The sequence below is a fragment of the Artemia sp. Qi Xiang Cuo genome, chromosome 10 (genome assembly GCF_049724085.1).
Source record: "Artemia sp. Qi Xiang Cuo chromosome 10, ASM4972408v1, whole genome shotgun sequence".
NCBI classification, from domain to species: Eukaryota; Metazoa; Arthropoda; class Branchiopoda; order Anostraca; family Artemiidae; genus Artemia; species Artemia sp. Qi Xiang Cuo.
Genome location: NC_142803.1, coordinates 54,724,300 through 54,747,662, shown reverse-complemented (window position 1 = coordinate 54,747,662; position 23,363 = coordinate 54,724,300). Strand labels below are relative to the sequence as shown.

General features: G+C 34.4%; 1 protein-coding gene across 2 annotated transcripts in view; it reads right to left on the bottom strand.

Annotated features, from left to right (window-relative positions):
* Positions 1 to 207: 207 nt before the first annotated feature.
* Positions 208 to 23,363, bottom strand: part of Usp32 (Ubiquitin specific protease 32) — a 216,072-nt gene continuing 192,916 nt past the window's right edge. For both annotated transcript variants that reach the window (XM_089095543.1, XM_089095544.1), the window contains exons 27-28: positions 8,006 to 8,098; positions 208 to 5,374 (exon numbers count right to left, since the gene is read on the bottom strand). In XM_089095543.1, the coding sequence (XP_088951669.1) occupies positions 5,165 to 5,374; positions 8,006 to 8,098 (303 nt within the window). In that variant the 3' untranslated portion in view covers positions 208 to 5,164. The remainder of the gene's footprint in view (positions 5,375 to 8,005; positions 8,099 to 23,363) is intronic.

Here is a 23,363-nt window from a genome sequence, read left to right as displayed (position 1 = left end):
TTAACCACAGAAAATAAAGAGAACCAAAATTTGAATTTTTCTTTCTAAAATAAGCCAATGGAATTAAAGAACAATTTTATACACAGAAATACAGGACAGACACAGAGGCCGTTGGAAAGGGGTGACAGAGGGGGCAATTGCCCCAGGCGCAGAAATTCTAGGGAGCAAAATTTCAAATAAATAATCTAACGGTTATAATCATTTTGAAATTCTATTTTTATTAAAATAAAGTAGAAGGCGCAGGTAATAACTGAAAATAATTCATAAATTATTAATTAATTAAATAAATGAAATAATAATAATTAAATAATTATATTACTATAATTCAATAATTTAAATAATAAATGAAAAAAAAGTCAAAATATAAATAATTAACTAACAAACAGTTTGAGAAATTTTTGTTAATAAATAGAAATTTTGTTTACTTTGGTCTGGAACTTTTGTGGGAGACAGGGGGGAGGGGGTCTAATCAAGATTTTGCCCCGGGCGCAAGAGAGTCCAGAACAGCCACAGGACAGTTATTGTGACGATGTAAGGGGATAAGCGCTAGATTCATTGTATCCCCGTGCCCCTTTTGAGTGTGTGCAGAATCCAATTTATGTTATCCCCTCAAACTTCGGTAAAAATTTAAAAACAAAGATTGTTTATATAAATTCAAATATGCCTAGCATCTGGCTCCTAGACACCTTTTAAAAAGCACCTTTATGAGAGCGAAACCTTTTGCATATAGAAAACCGTTGAATGTAGATAAAAGATATAGATTAGGTGAAAAGAAAATACCAAAAAAATGGCGAAGACAATTTGGGATTATTATTCGAAAGTAAAAACGAATATAATATTAAATAAACGAAACTAGTAACTGAGAAAACGAATAATTTTTTTGATAAATGAAAATTTTGCTAAACTATACCTGAAAGTTTTGTAGGAGACAAGGGGAGGGAGGGGGGGGGGGGATAATCAAGATAATACCCCAGGCACAAGAAAGGATAGAACCACTACTGGGGAGAAAGGTGAGAAGAGTCAACATAAAGTAAGTTAAAAGATTTATTTTCTTTAATTTACGAGATAATAAATGACTAAAGACTTTTTAAATAACTTAAGTTTCTTAAGTTATTTCCTTTAAGTATAAGCAAAATTTCCGAGACTAAAAAAGCTATTTAATATAACGTCTTTATTGTAATTCAACAAAAATTTACGCAAAACTATACCATTACTTTATTTCTTGGCCTTTGAAGGGAAAACGAGTCAAGCCATTAACAAAAAGTGGAATAGAATTATTCATTCATAAAATACTCGTAAAGACATTGATTTGATGGTTCATACCGCTAGAAAAGATAGGGGGGGGGGGGTTCAGCACATATTTTAATTAATTTCCTTATAATTTTTTACTTTTTCCATATAATTCGCTTATTTTTCCGTTAGATTTGAATTATTATCCTTTTACTCCAGAATAGTTTCTTATGTACGTGCGTCATGCGTACTCAATTTCTTGTTATTAATATATTATAATTGCGTATTAATATATTATATGAGGCATTTATTATTTTTTGGCCTTTCAAAAATCAAGTATTGAAGCTATTAAGAAAAAAGTGGGATACAATTATTCGTAAGATATTCGTAGAGGTTGGTTTGATAGTTCATGCTGCTAAGCAGATAAAGGGGTGGGGGAGGATTGACCACATATTTTAATTACTTTCCTTGTAATTCCTTACTTTTTTCATATAGTTCGCTGTTTTTCGTTATATTTTAATTATTCTTCTTTACTCCAGAATGTACTCTTATGTATGTGGCTATTAAAAATTCTTTTTATAATATGTTATAATGTGCTATATTATAATAGGCAATTACATTATAGGCTTATAGGCCTAATAAGTCTATTATATTACAATAGGCATTATAAATGCCAATGTAACTTATAAATTTCGCATAATAAAATATGGCAATAGTGAGGAAACTTAAGTTCCGACAAAATTAATAATAAAATTTAGGCCGATACACTTCTAATCTTGTAGTTTTAAACTATAATTTCTTTTGAATGTTACATCCCCTCAGACAGTTTGATCGGAAAGGTCCGAGATTTGACCTGTTCTGAAAGTAAATATTTTGATCTATTCTTTATAAAGCTAGGGCAGTTAAAATATTTTTAGTTTTTTAAAAAGGTGGTTAATTCCGTTTGAAAGGGGTATCAATTTTAATACTATTTCAAATATTGTACCAGCAAAATACACAAATTGACAACACTGTATAACGTATCAGTGGGTAGACTAGTGCTAATAAGTACGAGGTAAAATTCTCTAAACCAATTATGTAGATAAGCCCTTTCGGCAATAAAAGATGTCTTAAATAGTCACTATCTTAAAATAAAATGGAAGAAAAAAGAATTCCGCAAAAACCGAATATCAACTACAGGAAATCCTCATTTATAAAATTAATTTGGAGAGGAACGATTATATTTTCAATCAGAACTCACATTCTACAAATTTTGAAATGTTTGACCCAAAACGATTATTTTTTTTATTAGCAAAATGACTTTTTCAAGATTTTGTATTTATCTTCAAACTACGAAGCTACGAACTGCTTTAATTAAACAGATATTTTTGGCTAATTCCTTTCCAAAGAATTCAGGTTTGCCAAGGTCAAAAGGGCCTTTACGACTGTTTGGTGAAATTCTTGCCTCTGTTTAATTCTTGTCCAAATTACCACCTCCCCCAACACTCTGAAAATGTATGGATTACCAATGTATGCCCTTTATTGCCCTTTATTTTTAACTACCGTCCTTGCCTTTTTAAATGTTTTGTACAATTGAATTAAATGGCCAAAAAAACGAATAAAGAGGCTAGGAATCACAGAACTAAAAGAAAAAAAAATTATTTGCCCAGTGGCGCCAATTGACAGGAATGAAGGGGGCATAGGCACCCAAAGTTTTTTCACCCCTCCTCACCTAGATCTTGAAAAACGTCTTTTCTTCCGTGTTGTAATTGAAAATGGCTGTTTTGAAAGTTTTTTCCTTGAAAAACTGAAAAACAACAAAATTGCCCCACACCTACATTTGAAAAATAATTTTTGCCCTGCCTAATTGTGATTTGACACCAATGCATTTCCTACATTAATTCCAATTTCCTGTGTTTTGAAAATCCTGCATCCTGCAGTCTCATAACTAAAATAATGACTTATAAAAATATTATTGCGTGACCATAAAATATGAAACTAAAATAATGGAGACTAATTTTGTGTTTATTGTGTTTGAATTTTTGTGTTGAACAATAGTGTTCAATACTAGTGCCCCAGTTTAAATTTCCTAACTCCCAAGAAGCCTAAGAAACCTCCCACGGAAAAATATAGAATATCTTCCGTATATAGAAAAAAAACTCCCACAAAAGATAAATTAAATTGCTGTTTAAAAAATTCGTGTCTTCAGAAAACTATACACCTCTGGCCTTCATTATGTAGTTAGTGACTTTAAAACATCATACACAATGAAGGCAAAAGGCAGGATAAAAAAATAAAAAAAATATATAAACAAGAAGCTTAAAAACTTAGACCATAGATATATTACAGTCCAACATAAAAAGTATGGGTAACTTATTAGAGAGGAAATTGGCACTAATGTTGGCAAAAATCGAGATCGCCTTCTAAAATTTGATGTATATTTTGTCAGTGCTTTAATTATTCAAAATTAATGTGATTGAACTAATTAATTGATAATAAGTATCTGATTTCAGTTCTTAAAGAAAAACCCTGTTACAAAGCTTAAAAAAAATGCCAAGTAAGAGAAAATGTTAAATGGCTTTGGCCATTTTTTTTGTTAATGTTTGGTATGGTTGCATATTTTCTTCCATTCTAATCAGTAAAGGTAATGAAATTGAAAAATTGTAAAAATATGGACTTTTCCATGAAATATGACCAACTCATGGGCTTTTTCATGGAAAAATAAACAACCTTCCATAAATATACAAAAAAACCTCACGCGAGGGATAAACAAAATTTTTTTTCTAAAGGATTCTTGTCTTCAGGAAAATAAACACCTGGTTTAGTGTTTAGTTTAGTGTTAATTAGGTGTAAATTGCCTAGACAGAGAATTTTTAAATATTTTATGTAACAAAGATGAAACCCTAGCATAACAAATAAACGGACTAAAAAAAATGAGACAGTTAAACCCAAATTATATTAGACGCCACTATACAAAATATAACAGAGCAATCCGTTTATTTTCTCCCATTCCAATCAGCAACGGCAAAAATTTTAAAAACTAATTTAATAAAAACATGGATTATTTCATGAAATATTGCCTATTCATTGAATTTTTCAGGACAATATTAAAAACCTCCCATAAATAGTACAGAAAACCACCAACAAGCGAATTTTTTTTTAAAAACTCATGTCTTCGGAGAACTACACACCTCCGCTCTTTATTATGTAGATAGTGACTTTATAAAACATCATAAACATTGAAGATGAAATGATAGGATAAAAAATAAAACAAGGATTATAAAAAAAGCTTAAAAGCTTAAACCATAGATAGATTGAAATACAACAGACAACAGAGCCATCTCTCTAAAATTTGCCTCTTGCTCCAACCAGCCATTAAAGACATAGCAAAAAAGAGAACATTAAATCCTCTAGAGACTTCAAGTCTCTTTAGAGAGATTGAAACAATACTATTAAATCCAGAGAATTAATAATTTAATTATTAAAGGGGTATGAAAAAAAGAGTAATTTATTATAATTCATTGAATATGTCAAAATTTTGTTCCAAAAATATTTCTATAGTGGTTGGCATCTATCCAAAATAATAAAACTATGATTTATACCGAGCAAAGGCCACAAAAAAGCATTCCATATTAGCACACAGCTCTTCTTGTTATTTCAAATTTTGCTTTCTTTTCGCTTCGTTCCCTTTTCTACTCTTATTTTGTCTTTCATATAGTATTTGGCATCTATCTAAAATAACAAATATATGGTTTAAACAGAGCAAAGGCCGCACAAATAGCGTTTTATACTAACACACGTCTTTCTTGTTACTTTCCATTATATTTTGTTCGTCTTATTCACTTTTGTTTCCTTTTGTACTTCTGTTTTGTCTTTCATATAGTAGCCTACTTGGCATCTATCCAAAACAATAAATCTATGGTTTAAACACAGCAAAGGCCACAAAAATAGAATTTTACATTAGCACACAGTTCTTCTTGTCATTTTCACTAAACAATTCACTTTTCTTGTCCAGATCACCGGATGGGGTTGAGTTTGAAGAACTTGCTGTGTCCTCACCACTATCTACCCCGTCTGGGTTCACATACTTAGAGCCATCTAATCCAATTCTTTCATACAAGAGCATGTAGATGTCATGAGGATCGATTTGCGTAGGCTCTACTTCCTATAAAATAAAACACAAAATTTAGAACATAAAAATTGGTGAACGTAAATCTGGGATGCACTCAGAAGAGGGAAGGGAGACTAGAAACCCCCACCCCTCCTTAATAACCCAGGTCATAAATGTGCAGAGGTCTAACCCTTAGGGGAGGGTGAGAGAGGATTAAAAAATACGTCTAATTAAATTTAAATTCATTAATCAAAATAATTAATATTAATTAGAACTTAAACAAATTTCTATTTGAAATTTCAGTGGAGATTGAATTGCGAATTATATTTTTATCATAAAAATAAGTATTTCTTTACGCACTGACTAAAAAAGAAAAAATGCTCCATAAAAACCATAATGGTGTAAAGTCGATATACTGATACAACTGACGACAGTAGTTGACGAAAAAGGAATCGTAAGCATAAAGGTACTATATAAATAAAGCTTAGAATAAATATATTTTTGATTATTTCACTTTGAATTATTTCCATTTTATTTCACTTTTAACAACCAAATAGACATAAAAGAAATGTCCGTTTTGCTATTGTAGTTCTTATTATTGACAAATACTACTTTCGTTGTGCGTACTTCACATACTGCACCTCCCCACAGAAAATAGTCTGACAGCCCGTTCATCCCTTTTAAACCCAATACATCACAAAAACCAATATTCGATCCTTCAAATGAGGCCCTATTTGATTCTAGGGGAGGTCAGAGTTTAACCACAGAAAAATAACAAGACATGCAACCCGAACCAATTCTATTGAAAGACATCTAGCGTCTGACAGGGAAACAAAAGTCCAGTGGAGTATCCAGTGTATCCAGTGGCGGGGTTAGGGGGTTTGAACCTCCAACCCGAAAAGTTTGTCCGACTCGCAAAAACGTAACAAAAATGAACACAAACAAATTTTTTACGTGTTTTTGTAATTAACACCTCCTCCCCCCTCCAAAAAAAAAAATCCTGGGCACACGTTCATGAAGTAGGCTACAGTCTTAAAGTACAAAGGAGAGTGGCAATGAAACCTGATTGATTGAATCGGTTAAATGGAAACAGGTTTGAAGATTAGAAAAATCCAGGAATTCAACTTTTAATAAAAAAAGACTTTGATTTGCATAGTTTTGGTAGTAGTGGGCGTCATATTTAAATGAAAGTTGGTAAAAAATAAGCCAAAAAAGCAAAAAAAAAATATGGTACCAAACAGCTTACGAAAATGTAGCTTTCCTTTGAAGGTGTGGTTGTATTTAAAATCAGTAGGTTGCTATTGTTTGAATTTTTACCGACCTAAAGAAAGGCCAAAATTAAACTAACATGTTTGCTTATTTATTTTTACGGTTCAACGTGACAACACTGACAAAAATGTGATGACGCCCTAAAATTTCATAATGTAGAAGCGACCAAAAGAAAAATCTTCGGAAAACAATGTTTTTGGGTATAAATAGACGCAAGATGGGTTCAGGAGGGGGGGGCAAAACATGTTTGATTTTGATGTCCTCGGTACTTAAAGTTCTTTTCCAAACATCTGATTTCTCCTTATGCCGTTAAACCAAAAGTAAGTTTTAAGTTTGAATTGGTTGTTAGTTTTAATTGCTGTTTGTTTTGCGTTTCATCTACTCTACTATAGTAGCATCTATTATTTTTGAGTTTGATGTAATTATTCAGTTTAATTTCTTTCAATTCGATTTAAGATATCTATTCTAAAAAAAAGTGTATCCTTTTGTTTTAGATCAGACTTGAAACTTACATTTTTTTGGCCAGTAAAGTTTTGTTTAAAATAAGTAAAAAATTTCTGCTTCATAACCAAAAAAACCATTTTCGCATGCTGACCATGGTCTGCGTTGCGCAGGTACCGATCTCCTGATTCAATTCCTTCGGCCGGGAGTGCCATGCGTGGTCAGGGCAATTTCCGCTTTGAAACCACTAAATATACAGTACCGAAATATGTTAATCAGTACTTCATTTTCAACATTATTTAATCATCAGCATCATTTAATCAGCACTTCAGGTTAAAAATCTATTCAACAAAGTCTTCTTTCAAAAAAATTCTAGACATTTTTTCGATTTTCATTTTTATTTTTTATTTTCATTTTTCACTAATATTAATATTAGTGATATAATATATAATATTAATATATTCACTAATATAATATTTTTCAGTAATTACAATGTATATATATATATATATATATATATATATATATATACAGAAGTTTTAAAGAAAACAATTGTGAAGTATATCCTAATGGGGACTGAAGATCAAGGTTTACAATTCAGAGGGGTATGGGCCTTACAAAAGCCTTTAAAAATAAATCGGATGAGAAAGGGGGAAGAATGAGGAAGAAATCACGACAAAGAAGATAATAAATAAATTGGAAAAATAAAGACACTTAAAACAGGGATATAGATAGATCGATAAACAAATAGATCCCGGATATTGACTCCGGAAGGTAAAGCGAAAGGGTTGTCACACTAGTCCAAAGAAGAAGAGAGAGAGAAAGAGAGAGGAGAGAGAGAGAGAGAGAGAGGGAGAGAGAGAGAGAGAGAGAGAGAGAGAGAGAGAGAGAGAGAGAGAGAGAGAGAGAGAGAGAGAGAGAGAGAGAGAGAGAGAGAGAGAGAGAGAGAGAGAGAGAGAGAGAGAGACAGCCTACCTTGCAGCTGCTGTCATTATAGCAATACCATTTGCCGTCATCATGACAAGCGTAGGCCACATAATGACCACCACCCATAATTCCACTATGGCACTAAAAATACAATTAATATTGTCAGAATAGTGTATTGAAAAAGGGGATGCAAACACAAATATTCAATTAGCTTTCTAAAACAGTTTTGGCAATTTTTCCGAAACCAGCAAGTTCACAACGGTAGCCCCATTCGGAACAGTATCAAATTCCACCAGAAAAAAAAAACAACATCCTAATCAGAAGTTCAGTTTTGCTGAAGAGGTCAATATAAACCTAAATTTAGAGCCGAAAACCTACAAGCGGAAAACTTTTGCCAGGGCATCTGGCTAAGCAAAATCACTAATTGTCTTGGAAAAATCACTAATTGTCCGATAAGTATCTACACAGGGCACGTTCCAGGAGTTAATTGTCATTAACAATTAATATCAAATTAATTATATTGATTTAAAAAAAAAAATCATATACTAGTAGATTTTGAATAAAGTCCAAAAGACGGAAATAATCCTTACTGATATATTGTAAAATAGCCCCATGTGTAGATAAGTCGCGGTTCTGGCCTCTCTTGCGTCCCAAGGTAAAATTTTGATTACCCCCCCCCCCTGAATGCAATAAAATTTTCAGAAAAAAAATTAACAAAATTATTTTCCTTTTATTAATTAATTAATTAATTTTCATTTATTAGTAGAATTATTTAATTATTTTTATTTTTAGTTTATTGATTAATTAATAAAATATTAATTATTTTCATCCGCCCTCTACTTTACTTTTGAAATAATTCAAACAGGATTTTGGATCGAGGAAATTAATTAGTGAAAAGTATATTCATTAAAGAGAGATTCGCATGATTTATTGTTCAATTCAGTTTGGTTCAGCTTGAAACATTACTAAGGCCAGTTTGGCTGACTTGTAAGTCTACGGTGCAACCAACAGGTACGAACGTTTTTGTGTTAACGAAGCTATTTTACTAACTAATTGCTGGCTAGTTAATAAGATGGCTAAATTTACTGTTCATAAGCTGGCATTGGCTAGGTTTCGAGGTTACCCTGAATAGTCTGTACGTATTGTTGAAATGATAGATCCGAAAGGAAATGAAAAAACTAGAAATTACAAGCACCTAGTTTCTGTTACGGTACTCATGATACCCAGTTCATTAATGAGTCCCAAATTTTAGATTTTGAATGCAATAAAGCTGAGGCTATGAAAAACTCTAGAAAAGGTGTAAAGGGAGCGTTTGAAGAACTTGCGCTGAAACCAGAAATTTACAAAGAAATTTTCAAAGACAAAGTTAAAGGACAAGCGTCTGAAAATACCAATTCACATAACTTTTCGGGATCAACCGCTCTTATTACCAAGATCATAGCAACGGAACAAGAAATTCAGTCTGTCGTGGAAAACCTTGCTCAGAAAATAGATCAGAGATTAGATGAAAAATTGGCAGCTGTTGGAGGCGAACAGTCCTTTTCTAAGGACACAGTTAGTGTAATCAAAGCGCAAAGCTCGTCGATTTCAAGTCAAATTTCCAAACCATTAGTTGTTGAATTCGAGCCGAAATTTGTTGTTTTATCCAATGATTTAAAACATTTAAAAAATCAATGCTCATTTATTGAGGAACGGATTAAAGTTGCAGAGCAAAAGCTTGATGAGTATGAACAAGAAAAACGATTAAATATTATCATGTTCAGTGGGGTTAAACAACCTTCCAATAGTGACTTGAAGTGGGTAGTTCTTGATATATTGACAAACAAGATGGAGCTAGAAATATCAAATCAAGAGGTGATCGAAGTTAAAGGATTAGATCTAAGCAAAGTTAATAGTAAAGAGGATACAACTGCTCCTGTAGTTGCAACATTCAAGTCTAAAGACCTTGCTTCTAAAGTTTTCAAAGAAAAGTCAAAATTAGCTCGCACTGGTATTTTTGTGTCCGAAAATCTGACGAAACGAAGACGTGATGTTCTGAACTTAGCACGGGATAAATATGGGAAATAAGCAAGTGTGGTCTAACCAAGGTCAGATTTATGTACGTCCGCTAGTGATTCGTTTCCATGTCGTTTATGGTCTATCGACGATATTGCTTAATAGTATGTGATAATAGTTAAAAGTCGTCAGATTTTCACTAGTTTTTTTTTTTCTATAGAAGTTGTATTGCACCAAGTTGTCTTAAAGTTGTGGCGAGAGACTAAGGACCTTTGAAAATAATCCGTTCCGAGCTGAAGATATTCTCAATGGTAATATTGCGCAGGAAAGCTCTTCTATCACATTTCAACCGAATAGAGATAGCTGTTGTGTAAATTTGCTTCGGTATCTTCGGTATCTAATACTGATTAAAATTCGTTTTGTATTGGTTATAGGCCTATGTGAGAAAATTTTTTAACGTCAGAACATTCTGTGTCCCTTTTTAGTTTTCCAGGATACCAGCTTCTTGTAAAAAATAGAAAGACCATGGCACGTGGAGGTTACTAGGTAAGGCATTTCTAGGCATTACCTAGGCATTTCTAGAAGGCATTTCTAGTTAAGGAGCATCTTGTGGCTAATGTGAGTGAGGATTATTCCATTTGGGTAGAAGTTAAGATTGAAACTCTTACTCTTGAGCTGGAAATTGGCGGGAATCAGATTTTGATAAGTGAGGTTTATAAGCCATCAAATACTCAATGGGAAGAGTTTGCACTTCGTTTTGGTCAAGTTTTGGATGAGATCCAGTTGAGTTGTTCCAAGTTTATTTGCACGGGTGATTTTAACTTTGATCTTTTGTGGTTGAATAATGATAATTTAGAGTTTTTTACCCATATGGTTAGTCATGATCTATATCCTCTAGTAGGAATTCCAACGCGCGTTACTTAACATTCAGCAACATTAATTGATAACATATTTGTTCGATCTCGCCTACTTCCTACTTCTTATGCTGATGTAATAATTAGTGAGTCTTCTGATCATTTTCCTGTGGTGGCAGTGACTTCCTTCCTACGTATACAAAAGCCAAAAATAAAGAGGATAATGAAAAGGCTACTGTAAAAAGAGAATATTCATAAATCTAGGCAAGACCTGAGTGTTCTTTCGTGGCAAGAGGTTTATGATGAGTATGAAAGTCCATCCGCTGCATTTGACAAGCTTATAGGTATTGTTCAACTGATATTTGATTCAACATGTCCAATGAGAACTGTCAAGCTGAAGAAATCTACTCCTAGAAAACCATGGGTAACCCAGGAGCTTCTTCAACTAATCCAGAAAAGAAATGATTTGTACGTACTTTATTTGAATTCAGAGTCAGAGGAGGTGTTCAATCACTTCAAAATACTTCGCAATGAAACTAATCGGCTTCGCAGATCTTCTGTTCAAAAATACTATGGCATCAAATTCGAAAATAATAAAGGTAATATGAAAGGTAGGTAAAGTGGAGGAAAACTATTAATAAATTATTAAATAGTGGCAAGAACAATGAAAATCCAACTAGTTTAAAAGTTGACGATAGAATAGTTTTTGAAAGGAAGAAAAGTTCTGATGTTTTGGGTGAGTATTTTTCAAAAATAGGTAAATCAGTAAGTGAAATTTCATATAACAATAGCAGTAAAATTACTGAACCTTCTAAAGATGAGAGAGGTTTGGGGGTAAACATGAACATTGTTGAAACTAATCTTGAGGAGATGAAGCAAATAATAGGATTGATGAAATCAAATTCATCTGGGAGTGATGGTCTCAATCTGCAAACATTTTAATTAGTTATGGTATATTTGTTGCCCTGCCTTGTATATTTAATTAACTTATCGCTAAAAGAGGGTGAGTTTCCTACACGATTAAAAAAGGCCACGGTTATCCCTTTATATAAAGGAGGTCTGAAGACAGATCTTGCTGGTGCTTTCAATTTTCATAGATTTTAGCAAAGATTTCGATACTGTTGTTTTTAAGATCTTATTAAGGATGCTACGTTGTTTAGGTGTTCAGGATGTATCTTTGAACTGGTTTTGAATCTTATCTTGGAGCAAGAACGCAGAATGAATGTTGATGGCTGCAAATCAAGAAGTTAAAGAGTCCGTTGCGGAGTTCCACAAGGTTAGGTGCTTGGGCCCCTAATTTACCTAATTTATGTAGATACCATGTGATTTTAGATTCCTGGGATACTAATCACGTCCTTTGCTAATAACACTGCGCTTACAGTAACATCATCTTGCAAAAATCTTTTGACTGAAAAAGCAAATAAGGCCCTAAATGAACAGGCCAGTTTTACGAGATGTAGCTGTCTATCTGTTAATGTTTTTAAGACGAATTTCATGACTTTTTGTCGAATTGGTACTCCCATTATTTTAAATAATAAAAAATGTCTGAATGGTGTATTCTTAAAACAACCTTTAAGTTTAAAATATGTAGGTTTTCCTCTTGATTGCAATTTGAGTTGGAAATTATACTGTGATGCAGTAGCAGCAAAAGTGGCAAGAGGATTGGATCTTTTAAGAAGGCTAAGGAATGAACTCACACCAAGAATTCTAATGATCCTCTTTCATTGTCTTATAATTCCGTATCTATCTTATGGTTGTTTGCTGTGGACTAGTTCTTTTGTGTCAAGTTTTAAAAGAGTTCAAATTTTGCAAAATAAAGTTGCTCGTGTCTTAGGAGATTCTGTGAGATTTGAAAATAGTACTTTGAGTTGCTTCACTAAAATGACAATTCTAACTGTTTATAAGTTAAGAGATTATCAACTAGCTGTTTTTGTTTATCGATGTTTGAATCGTTATTCACCGGAGTGCTTTTGGGAAAGTCTAACTCGTTTTATCATTGTTATGAAACAAGGTCTTCTTCAGGGATAGTGTCTGAGGCTCGGAGTACTCGACACGGATCTTTATTTCCACGTTTTACAGGACCACAGCTGTGGAATTCCCTCCCTGAGGGTATATAGGTGACAGATAATGTTAGCCAGTTCAAGAGTGGGTTGAAACGTTACCTTCTGGGAAGTTGTTAATGATTTAGGTTGATTTAAGCATGGCTCGCTAGTAATTCGTTTCCACGTCGTTTATGGTTTATCAACCATGGTTTATCAACCAGTTCTCATTTGGCATTTGACCTGTGAACATCTATATGATGTTAAGCCGGATTAAATTTAGAATACATTACCGTGGAATACAGTGACTGTCAGTGATTAAAAAAGTTTCGCAACAAGTGAAATAAAAGATTGTTATTTATTGACTATATTACTATTGAATATTTTTGATCACTCACATAAGCCGGATTAAATTTAGAATCAATTAAAGTGGACAGTTCAGGTGTAAGCATAAAAATTGCGATCATGCATTCATTATGTTAACATTTGTGTAGGGGCTAGTGCTGGCCAAATTGCATTGTAGAATAGATGATGTCATGCAGATAATTTCATAGCTGGCTGATGCAGGAGTAAAAGTGTGGATTTTTTTAGGACCGTAGCTGATCTTGGAGGATTGGTGTTTGCCGTGCCTTTTAACGGCTGTTGTATAGCACGCTAGAATCGCGTGGGTAAAAAAAGGTTCCGATTGAGGTAGGCGCCAGATTTTTTTATTTATTTTTTTATTAGCCGAGAATGGGGAATAAGAAGAAGAATAAAGGAAATAATGACAATAAGAAGTTGAAACAGGATGATCAAAATGTATCCCAAGAAGCTGGTGAAATTTACAAATCTACTCCAGTAAAGACAGGCCAGAAAAGGCCTTGTGATGAAGTCTCAGGAATGGACTCAACTTTTGATGTTAGTCTTGTGCGAGAATGCGAAAGGACAAATGCTGGTAGCATTTCCATGATTTTAGAAATGTTACAAACATTACAAAAAGATGTTTCAGATATTAAGTGCTCACTGAAAACCGTAGAATCTGATATGGAGATTATAAAAAAATTAGTTGATCACCTTGGTTCGCGGTGTGCGGTTATTGAAGCTAATGCAAGCAAAACTAATGATGAAGTGGGTAAACTTACTGATAAGACGCATGCGCAAGAGGTCATAATAAATGAACTTTGTACTCAAGTTGCCCTGTTAAAGAACCAGTCGATGTTGGTTCAAAATACGGGTAAGAAGAATAATGTTCTGTTTAGGAATGTTAAGCCTGGACCGAGTGCAGATACTGAAAGCACTGTCAAACGTGTTCTAGTTGATGGGCTCGGGATTCCTGCTTCGGATATTCCATCTTTTTCTGTTGTTAATGTTACGAATAATTTCGTAAAGATTAAAACGGTGGAATATCAAGGTCGATTTGCTTTTATGAGTAATGCGAAGAAACTGAAAGGAAAAGAATTAGGTTTTAGCAAACCAGTTTTTGTGAGTGATGACGTAACCAAGGAAGTTAGATTGATTAGGAGGGATATACTTCAGAAAAGGAAGATTTTGCACGAAAGGGGTATCCAATGTTGGGTGCCTCCGGTGGTTCCTCCGGTATTGTGTATTCGTGAAAACGGGGAAGTTAAAAAATTGGGATGGTATGAAGCTATGAAATCTGCATGTTGATGTTGTTTTTTTTTTTATCTCTTTATATCTTTTTTTTTTGTATATTTATTTATGTAAGATGGTTTTTTTTTGGAATAGTTATTTATTTTAAAAATAGAGATTTTTTGTCAATTAAATTTATATATTTTTTTTCTTGCGTATTTTGCATTTATGTATATTTTGATATTATACCTTACCTATATTAGTTTAGATTGAGTTGGATGTGGCCTTTTATAAGGCTATTACAGTTTATTAGTTTTTGTTTTATTTTATTTAATTTTGTTTTTTGTTTGTTTCAGGTTTTTGTGTTTTTGGTGCCTGGTTTATGGCCACAATGTGTCCTAGGACCTTGAGGGTATAAGGAAAATTGTGGGTAAGCTAATTGGTTTTGTTTCTCTCGATTCATTCTCGTGACAGTCTTTGGTGTTTGATAATGGTTGAAATAAATTTGAAGAGAGTGAGGGAACTTGAGAGTCGTCGTGTTGATTTTTCACAGATGTGTGAGGGTATCAGGAATGAAGACCAGGTTGAGGGTGGAATGAATGTTGAGTGTGCTGATTCAAAATACGTGTGTCTGAAAGAATTGAATGAATGGATAGTTATGCAGGAGCTGAAAATGTATGGTATGAATTGTCGCGGTTTAAATAGTTCGTTTAATTATATTAATGAAGTTTCATCTAGGCTGGAGCCTGATGTAATGTCTTTGACAGAAACTTGGCTGAACGACCATAACTCTTCATTATTGGATATACCAGGCTATAGGTTGTTTCTTCGGAATCGAATGGAAAGACAGCATGGTGGTCTTGCAATTTATGTGAAAAATGGATATAATGTTAAGCCAAGGCCGGATATTGCTGTATATAGAGAAATGATTTTTGAATCAATGGTGTTAGAGGTTTCATTGTCTGGGCGCAAGTTATTTCTTGTTGTTGTTTATAGGCCCCCTTCAGGAAATGTGGATGAGTTTTTGGACCTGATGGATAATATGTTGGATAAAATACTGGATTCGCGAGTGCCTTGCTTTATAACTGGTGATTTTAATATTGATTTGAATACTGTGCAAGATGTGAATTCGAAGGCAAGAAGTTTTTTTAATCTTATGTATAGTTATGGTCTTTCGCCTTCTGTTAATATTCCAAATAGAATTACTGGAGCTGTTGCATCTGTGATTGATAATCTGTTTTTGAATGTTAGCTGCGACTTGTTGCGAGTGTTAGTGAACGACGTTTCCGATCACTGTGCTATTGTAATCAGTGTAGCTATTAGTTGTTGTCGTCAAGGACACGGTATGACTGAAGTTAAACAGGCTATAATTGATAAGAAAGCTATATATGAATATAGGACTAAGCTTACGAATGAGTCATTTGAATGCCTTGAGGGTACTGATTGTGTTAATGATAAATTTGGTAAATGGTATGATAAACTGATTCAGATGTTATATGAAAGTCTAGAGTTCGAACAAAAGCGTAAACGTTATGATGTTGCAAAGAAACCAAGGATATCGAAAGCGCTACTTAAATCGATGGATAAAAGACAAGAGCTCTATGAAAGGTCTACTAAAACTGGATCTCAATCAGATAAAGATATTTACAAAAGTTATAATAGAAATCTTAACACCATTCTAAGACAGGCTAAAAAGCTCTACTTTGTAAATAAATTTAAAGAAGCAGAAGGCAATCCTGCGAAAACGTGGAGAATCATCAAGTTGGTAGTGAACCCTCGTGCTGCCCCGACTATCCCTGACATTCCTGATGCTCACTCGGATAATCAAGTTGCTAATATAATGTCTGCACATTTTACAGATATTGGTAAGAGTGTATCTGATAGTGTTGCGCAGTCACCCAGTGATGGCTCTTATAATGATTTTCTCGATGAGGCAGCTGAAGTCTCTATATTCTTAAGACCAGTGACTCTTGCAGAGCTTGAGACGACGGTGAAGTCAATGAAGAATTCAGCAGCTGGGTCGAATTTTTTCAGTGTTAGAATTCTTCGTTCAGTTTTCTCTATTATTTCAGGTCATTTGTTGTATTTGATTAATTCATGTTTTAAGAGTGGTGATAAGAATGATATGAATAATTACAGACCAATATCAATGCTCCCAATAATATCGCGTCTGTTTGAAAAACTGATTTATGTAAGAATGGTGGATTTTTTAAATAAAAATTCTTATTTTCACCCTACTCAGTTCGGATTTCGTCATGGGATGTCAACAGAGCAAGCTTTGCTTTTTTTAACAACATTTGTCAATGATTCGTTGGATGCGGGGTTGAAAGTTGCGTCTATATTTCTGGACATTATGAAAGCATTCGACTCTGTTGACCATAGTGTATTATTATCAAAATTAGAGCATGCCGGTATTCGTGGTAATTTTCATACTTTGATTTTGTCTTTTTTGAGTGGAAGGAAACAGTGTGTTGGGGTTGGGAGTGTTCATTCTGATTATATGAATGTGAGATGTGGAGTACCACAGGGTTCTGTGCTTGGACCCTTGTTGTTTTTAATCTATATTAATGATTTGAATGCGTGTCTTAAAAGGATATTTAGTCATGTGGGACCTGCAGCTAGAAGGTCAAAGATGATATTGCCTAGCTTTGCTGATGACACACAGTTTTCTGTGGCAGCTATGACGGAAGCAGATTTATTTCTGCTTTTAAATACAGGAATGAGTTGTATTGAAAGATGGATACTTGTAAGTAAATTATGTTTGAATAATAGTAAAGGTAAATTTATTCTATATGGAAGAAGTACTAATTATTATCCTTGGATCCATGGTATTCAACTAGAAAGTGGATATCTCCAGAGACATAGTTATGTTCAATATCTTGGTGTCCAAGTTGACGAGTGTCTTATGTTTAAACCTCATATTGAATCACTATGTAAAAAAATTGCCAGGAATGTTGGAATGCTGCGGAAACTGAAACATTTTTTTCCTCCTAAAATTTGAAGAATTCTGTATTTCTCTCTGTCTCATCCCTTTGTTTTATATTGTGTGAGTGTTTGTTCAGCGACATTTATTACTTATTAACTGTCATTGAGGGTTTTACAAAATAAAATTGTTTGTGTTTTATCTGCAATGCAAGGCTCTGACTGAGTTCAAAGGCAATACTACGGTATTAAGTTTATTCCACTTTTTGGCCTAGTTAAGTTTTACACGGCATTATTCATGTTTAAAAGTTTTAATAACCTGCTACCTGCATGTTTCTCGATTGCATTTACCGAAGCTAAACATAGGTATGAGACAAGAAATGCCCATTCAATACGAACCCCGTTCCCTGTAACAACAAGGTCTACGTTTTCTATCCGTTTTTATGGCCCGGCTGTCTGGAACAAACTTCCCGAGGAGGTAAAAAGTAACACAGATCTGGATGAATTTCGAAAGTCCCTCAGAGTAAGATGTTTTTGTCAATATGGAAGATTTTAGTGGTTGTGTGTAGATAATGATTGGTTGAATGTTGTTGGTGAGATGATTGTTTGGGTTTTGAATGGATGAGTGATTTATTTCCCTTTTTTTATTTTTTTTTTCTCCTCTCTTTTTGTGAATGTTGTGAGTTGTGTTGCGTTGTTTGCGTGGATGATTCTCAAGTTCCCACTTTTCTGTTGGAGGGGGGGAGAGGGAGGTGAGAGAAGATATTTATTTGTTTTTGGGTTGGACCCTTTTTGGGTTATATTAGGGTCCGAGGAAATAAATAAATGATAATAATAGAAAATATTATATATATTTTTTAAAGTGTTTTTCTTTCTTTTTTTTCGGGTTTTGTCCGGCATGCAGTAATGCATTGGATTGTGTTTTTTTAAATGAGATGTTTGTTTATTTATTTATTGTAACCCGTTTGTAAATAAAAAAAAAACGATATTGTTTAATAGTGTGTGCTAATAGTTAAAGGTTGCTATATTTTCAGTACTTTTTTTCTTTTTTTTTTGTGATTTTGATTTATAGGTGAATTGTGAATATATATTACTTAGTCCAGGAAGTGTGTGAAAAAAAGGGCCTAACCGGGAAGAAACTGCAAGAGAAAAGATTCTTTGACTACCCGACTAAAAAAAAATGTGCTGATTCCAAATATGCAAAGTTTGCTCATCTATCTGTTTCACAAATGTGTTTCTTTTGAGGTTGATTTTATAGGGATGAATCTCGTGTTTTATATATAGGCGTACAACAACAAAATTGATGTCTAGAATAGTGTAACAGGTCACGATGCTTACGAAAATCACTTTTATTTGAACGTAAAATTAAACATAGGTTTTTTGAGGTTGAGGTTGATTTTAAGAAGTTGAAATTCGTGTTTCCATACAAAGGCGTACTACAACAAATTTTATGTCTAGAATAGGGTATTAGATCACGGTGATTATGAAAATCACCTTCAGCCTATATGAATGTAAAACTAAAAAATTAGGTTTTTTGGGGTTGAGGTTGATTTTGAGGAGATGAAATCGTTTTTTACATATAAAGGCCTACAGCCACAAAATTGATGTCTAGAATAGGGTACTAGATCACGGTGATTAGGAAAATCACCTTTAGCCTATATGAACGTGAAGCAAAAAATTAGATTTTTGGGGTTGAGTTGGATTTTGAGGAGGTGAATTCGTTTTCACATATAAAGGCGTACAGCCACAAAATTGATGTCTAGAATAGGGTACTAGATCACGGTGATTAGAAAAATCACCTTTAGCCTATATAAACGTAAAACTAAAAATTAGGTTTTTTGGGATTGAGGTTGATTTTGAGAAGGTGAATTCGTTTTTACATATAAAGGCGTACAGCAACAAAATTGATGTCTAGGATAGGGTACTAGATCACGGTGATTAGGAAAATCACCTTTAGCCTATATGAACGTAAAACTAAAAATTAGGTTTTTTGGGGTTGAGGTTGATTTTGAGAAGGTGAATTCTGTTTTACATATAAAGGCGAACAGCAACAAAATTGATGTCTAGGATAGGGTACTAGATCACGGTGATTAGGAAAATCACCTTTAGCCTATATGAACGTAAAACTAAAAATCATGTTTTTTGAGGTTGAGGTTGATTTTGAGGATGTAAAATTCGTGTTTTCATATAAAGCGTACAACAACAAAATTAATGTCTACAATATGGTACTAAATAATCGTGATTATGAGAATCATCTTTATTTGAATGTAAAATTAGAACTTTCATCTAAATATTCCATCAGTTTCATAACCCTTTCGCGACTGACGGGACCTCACAATCTCAGCATATAAAAGTCCTTTGGGCGATTCTAAATCGACCAGTCTACAGTGATAAAACCTGTTCCATCGTGTTTTGCCTTATCTGGCCAGTCGATTAATGGGTAACAGGTCGAAGTTGCGTTCAGTCAGTGAGATTTGTTTAGTTGACGGTGAAGTTCTGCTGTTTCATTTTTTTTAAAAAAGGTAAGAAGTCGGGTTGTTTATTTGTGATAGCAGATTACAGCGTAGTAAGGTCAGAGTAAAAACAGAGTAAAAACTGCAAAGAGTTTTTGCTGATACGCAATAAAACATTTTGGTATAGAAAAAAATATGATAAAGCCCTTTGGACGCCCGCTGTGATGGATTCTATTTTAGTAACCTTCCAGTCCCAGGGGGCAAGGCCCTTGCGCGGCGGTGACTTTTAATTCCCGCTCGTCGAAGTTGGTAAAACGGCACTTTTGAAAATGCTTGATGATAATCAATTTCTAAAGCCGTGCAATTAAATTTGTTTATGCAAAATTTTGCTAAGGTCCAATACGAGACAAGCAAACAGCACAAAGAAGTTACAGAGTCGAGGATTGGACGCGACAAACCATGACACTAGCAAGCTTGTTTGCTTGATTGCTGAGAATACCCCTGTCGCAGAAGACCCGAGCTTGCGAAACATTACTTCTGGAGTTACGGCTGATGAAAAAGTCAACGTCGACACAGCTAGATCGGTCGGACAAGAAATCATGGGTAGTATGACAGGGGAAAACGTCAACACGTACACATTCAAGAAAAAGTCGGTGGCCGTAACACTTGCTCATAAAGCTGCCGCAGTTATTAATGGACAGTCAGTTGCCGTTGATCCAGCACTGCTGTTTCAGTGGCTGGTGACAATTGCTTGAAATAGCGACAATAATTTGGAGTCATACTTTGAGTATGAATTGTCCTCGCCACCTCCGTCACTTTTTGAAGCAAAAAGACTTCCACGATTAGCCGATAAGCCTGCCCTTACCGATGCGATGTGGCGTCTAGTTGTAGAGCAGCAGCCAAAAACTGAAGACTTCGTCAAAGAATTCAGTGACAAGCATATAGTTCTCGATGGTGGGACACTGCTTCAGCGAATCCCTTGGGACAATAACTCAACATATGATAGTATCTGCCAGAAATATATTCACTACGTTGCACGGAAATACGGGTTGCAAAGAACGTCGGTGGTTTTCGACGGATACAACCAAGCACCTTCAATCAAAGACATCACCCATTTGAGACGGAAAGGGTCACGATCATACCCGCAGATCAATTTTAACAGGAATATGGTCTGTTCTACAAAGAAAGAAGTGTTCCTAGGCAACTTCAAGAATAACCAGGCAATCATAGCCATGACCAGTGAGTACCTGACCTAAGCTGGGTGTCAGGTATTCCAGGCAGAAGGTGACGCTGATCTTCTCATTGTTCTAAATGCAGTTCGATTTGCTTCTTTAATGCCTACTGTCCTGGTTGGAGACGACACAGATCTGCTTATACTCCTGAGTTATCACGCATAGAAAGGTTTCCAAGCGATCTACTTTTACTCTGAGCCTCGAACTGGAATCTCAAAGAATAGACTTTCGGCAATAGATATTAATAGAAAGAATAGATATTCTTTCTCAAAGAATTTCGGCTATAAATGCAACAAAACTCAAACTTGGATCTCGTATATGCAGCACAATCCTGTATGTCCACGCCTTCCTTGGGTGCGATTCAACTTCTCGTGTATATGGCATTGGGAAGTCAGTGGGACTACAGCTTCTGATAAAAACAATGATTTATACGAATCCGCTAAAGTTTTTATGGACCCACTATCCACCAAGCACGACATTTCAGCAGCTGGGGAGAAAGCAATGATGCTTTTATATAAGTGCCCAGGCTCAATTTCAACCCTCAATCAGTTACGTCATCTCAAATTCATGGAGAAAGTTACAGTATCTGATTCGTATGTTTAGTTTAAAGTCCTCCCTCCCACCAGTGATGCTTGCAGCTTCCACTCAATTCGATTTTATTTGCAAGTTGGATCATGGAAAACCCTGGGATGTAATCTCGACCCTACCCAGCTCGGTTGGGTAATTCAGAATGGACTATATCGCCCTATCTTTGGTGAACTCCCAGCTGCCCCAACTCACTCCTTGCAGTTTTTCACTGTAATTGCAAAACTGACTGCTAAAATATGCGATGCACTTGTAAAAGAAATGGCATGAAATGCACCTGGGCCTGTGGACCTTGCTAGGGATCAAGTTGTGCTAACTGTGTTACAATTGAGATTCTCGGAGCTGATGATCTGGAAGATAACAAAGATATGGGAATATTGATATTTCGATTTTTTATCACATTTGTATATTATATAACTGAAAAAGTCGATAATGTTTTAATCGTTAGTTAAAACATCGAACTGGGTGATAGTTGTCATTCTACATTTTAAGACCGGTTTCTTTCAGATTAAGCGTGGTTTAACACTAATGGAATATTCAAATGAAAGTTTTAATTTTACGTTCAAATAAAGGTAATTTTCATAATCACCGTGATCTAGTACCCAATTCTAGACATAAATTTTGTTGCTGTTCGCCTTTATATGTAAAAACGAATTCACCTCCTCAAAATCAACCTCAACCCCAAAAAAACTCTTTCATCTTTTCATCTTTCTTCTGGCAAAAAATGCAAAATTCCACATTTTTGTAGATAGGAGCTTGAAACCTCCGCAGTAGAGTTCTCTGATACGCTGAATATGATGGTGTGATTTTCATTAAGGTTCTATAACTTTTAGGGGGTTCTTCCCCCTTTTTTCGCAAAGCTGCCAAATTTTCTCAGGCGCGTAACTTTTGATAGGTAGGACTAAACTTGATGAAACTTATCTATTTGAAATCAGCATTAAAATCTGATTCTTTTGATGTATCTATTGGTATCAAAATTTCGTCTTTTAGAGTTTCGGTTTCTATTGAGCCGGGTCGCTCCTTACTTACAGTTCGTTACCACGAACTGTTTGAAACACGAATTTCACCTTCTTAAAATCAACCTCAACCTCAAAAAACCTAAGTTTTAATTTTACGTTCAAATAAAAGTGATTTTCGTAAGCACCGTGACCTGTTACACTATTGTAGACATCAATTTCGTTGTTGTACGCCTATATATGAAACACGAGATTCACCCCAACAAAATCAACCTCAACCTCAAAAGAAACATATTTGTGAAACAGACAGATGAGCAAACTTTGCATATTTGGAATCAGCACATTTTTTTGAGTCGGGTAGTCAAAGAATCTTTTGTCTTGCAATTTGTTCCCCGTCAAACCGTTCCCTTACCGGGCTATAATTATATTTATTTTGGTTATTAAATTATTTCTCTCTAAAAAAAATTAAATAAAAATAAAATTTCTATAAGCGTTAGATTATTTATTTGAAATTTTGCATCCCTATAATTTCCGCGGCCAGGGCAAGTCCCCCTTTGTCCCTCCCCTAAAACTGCCTCTAAAGGAACTTACAAAAAACATTAAACATCAGTTAACAAAAAAGATGTTAGTTAAGATCCTGTTTCTTTTTATTAGTATTATTATTATCAATATTATTATTAAAACAAAAGTGTCTACAACATTAATACGACATTGGTAAAGCTATCTTCAGTTTCATCAAACAGTTCGTGGTGAAGAACTGTAAGTAAGGAGCGGCCCGGCTCAATAGTAATCGAAACTCTA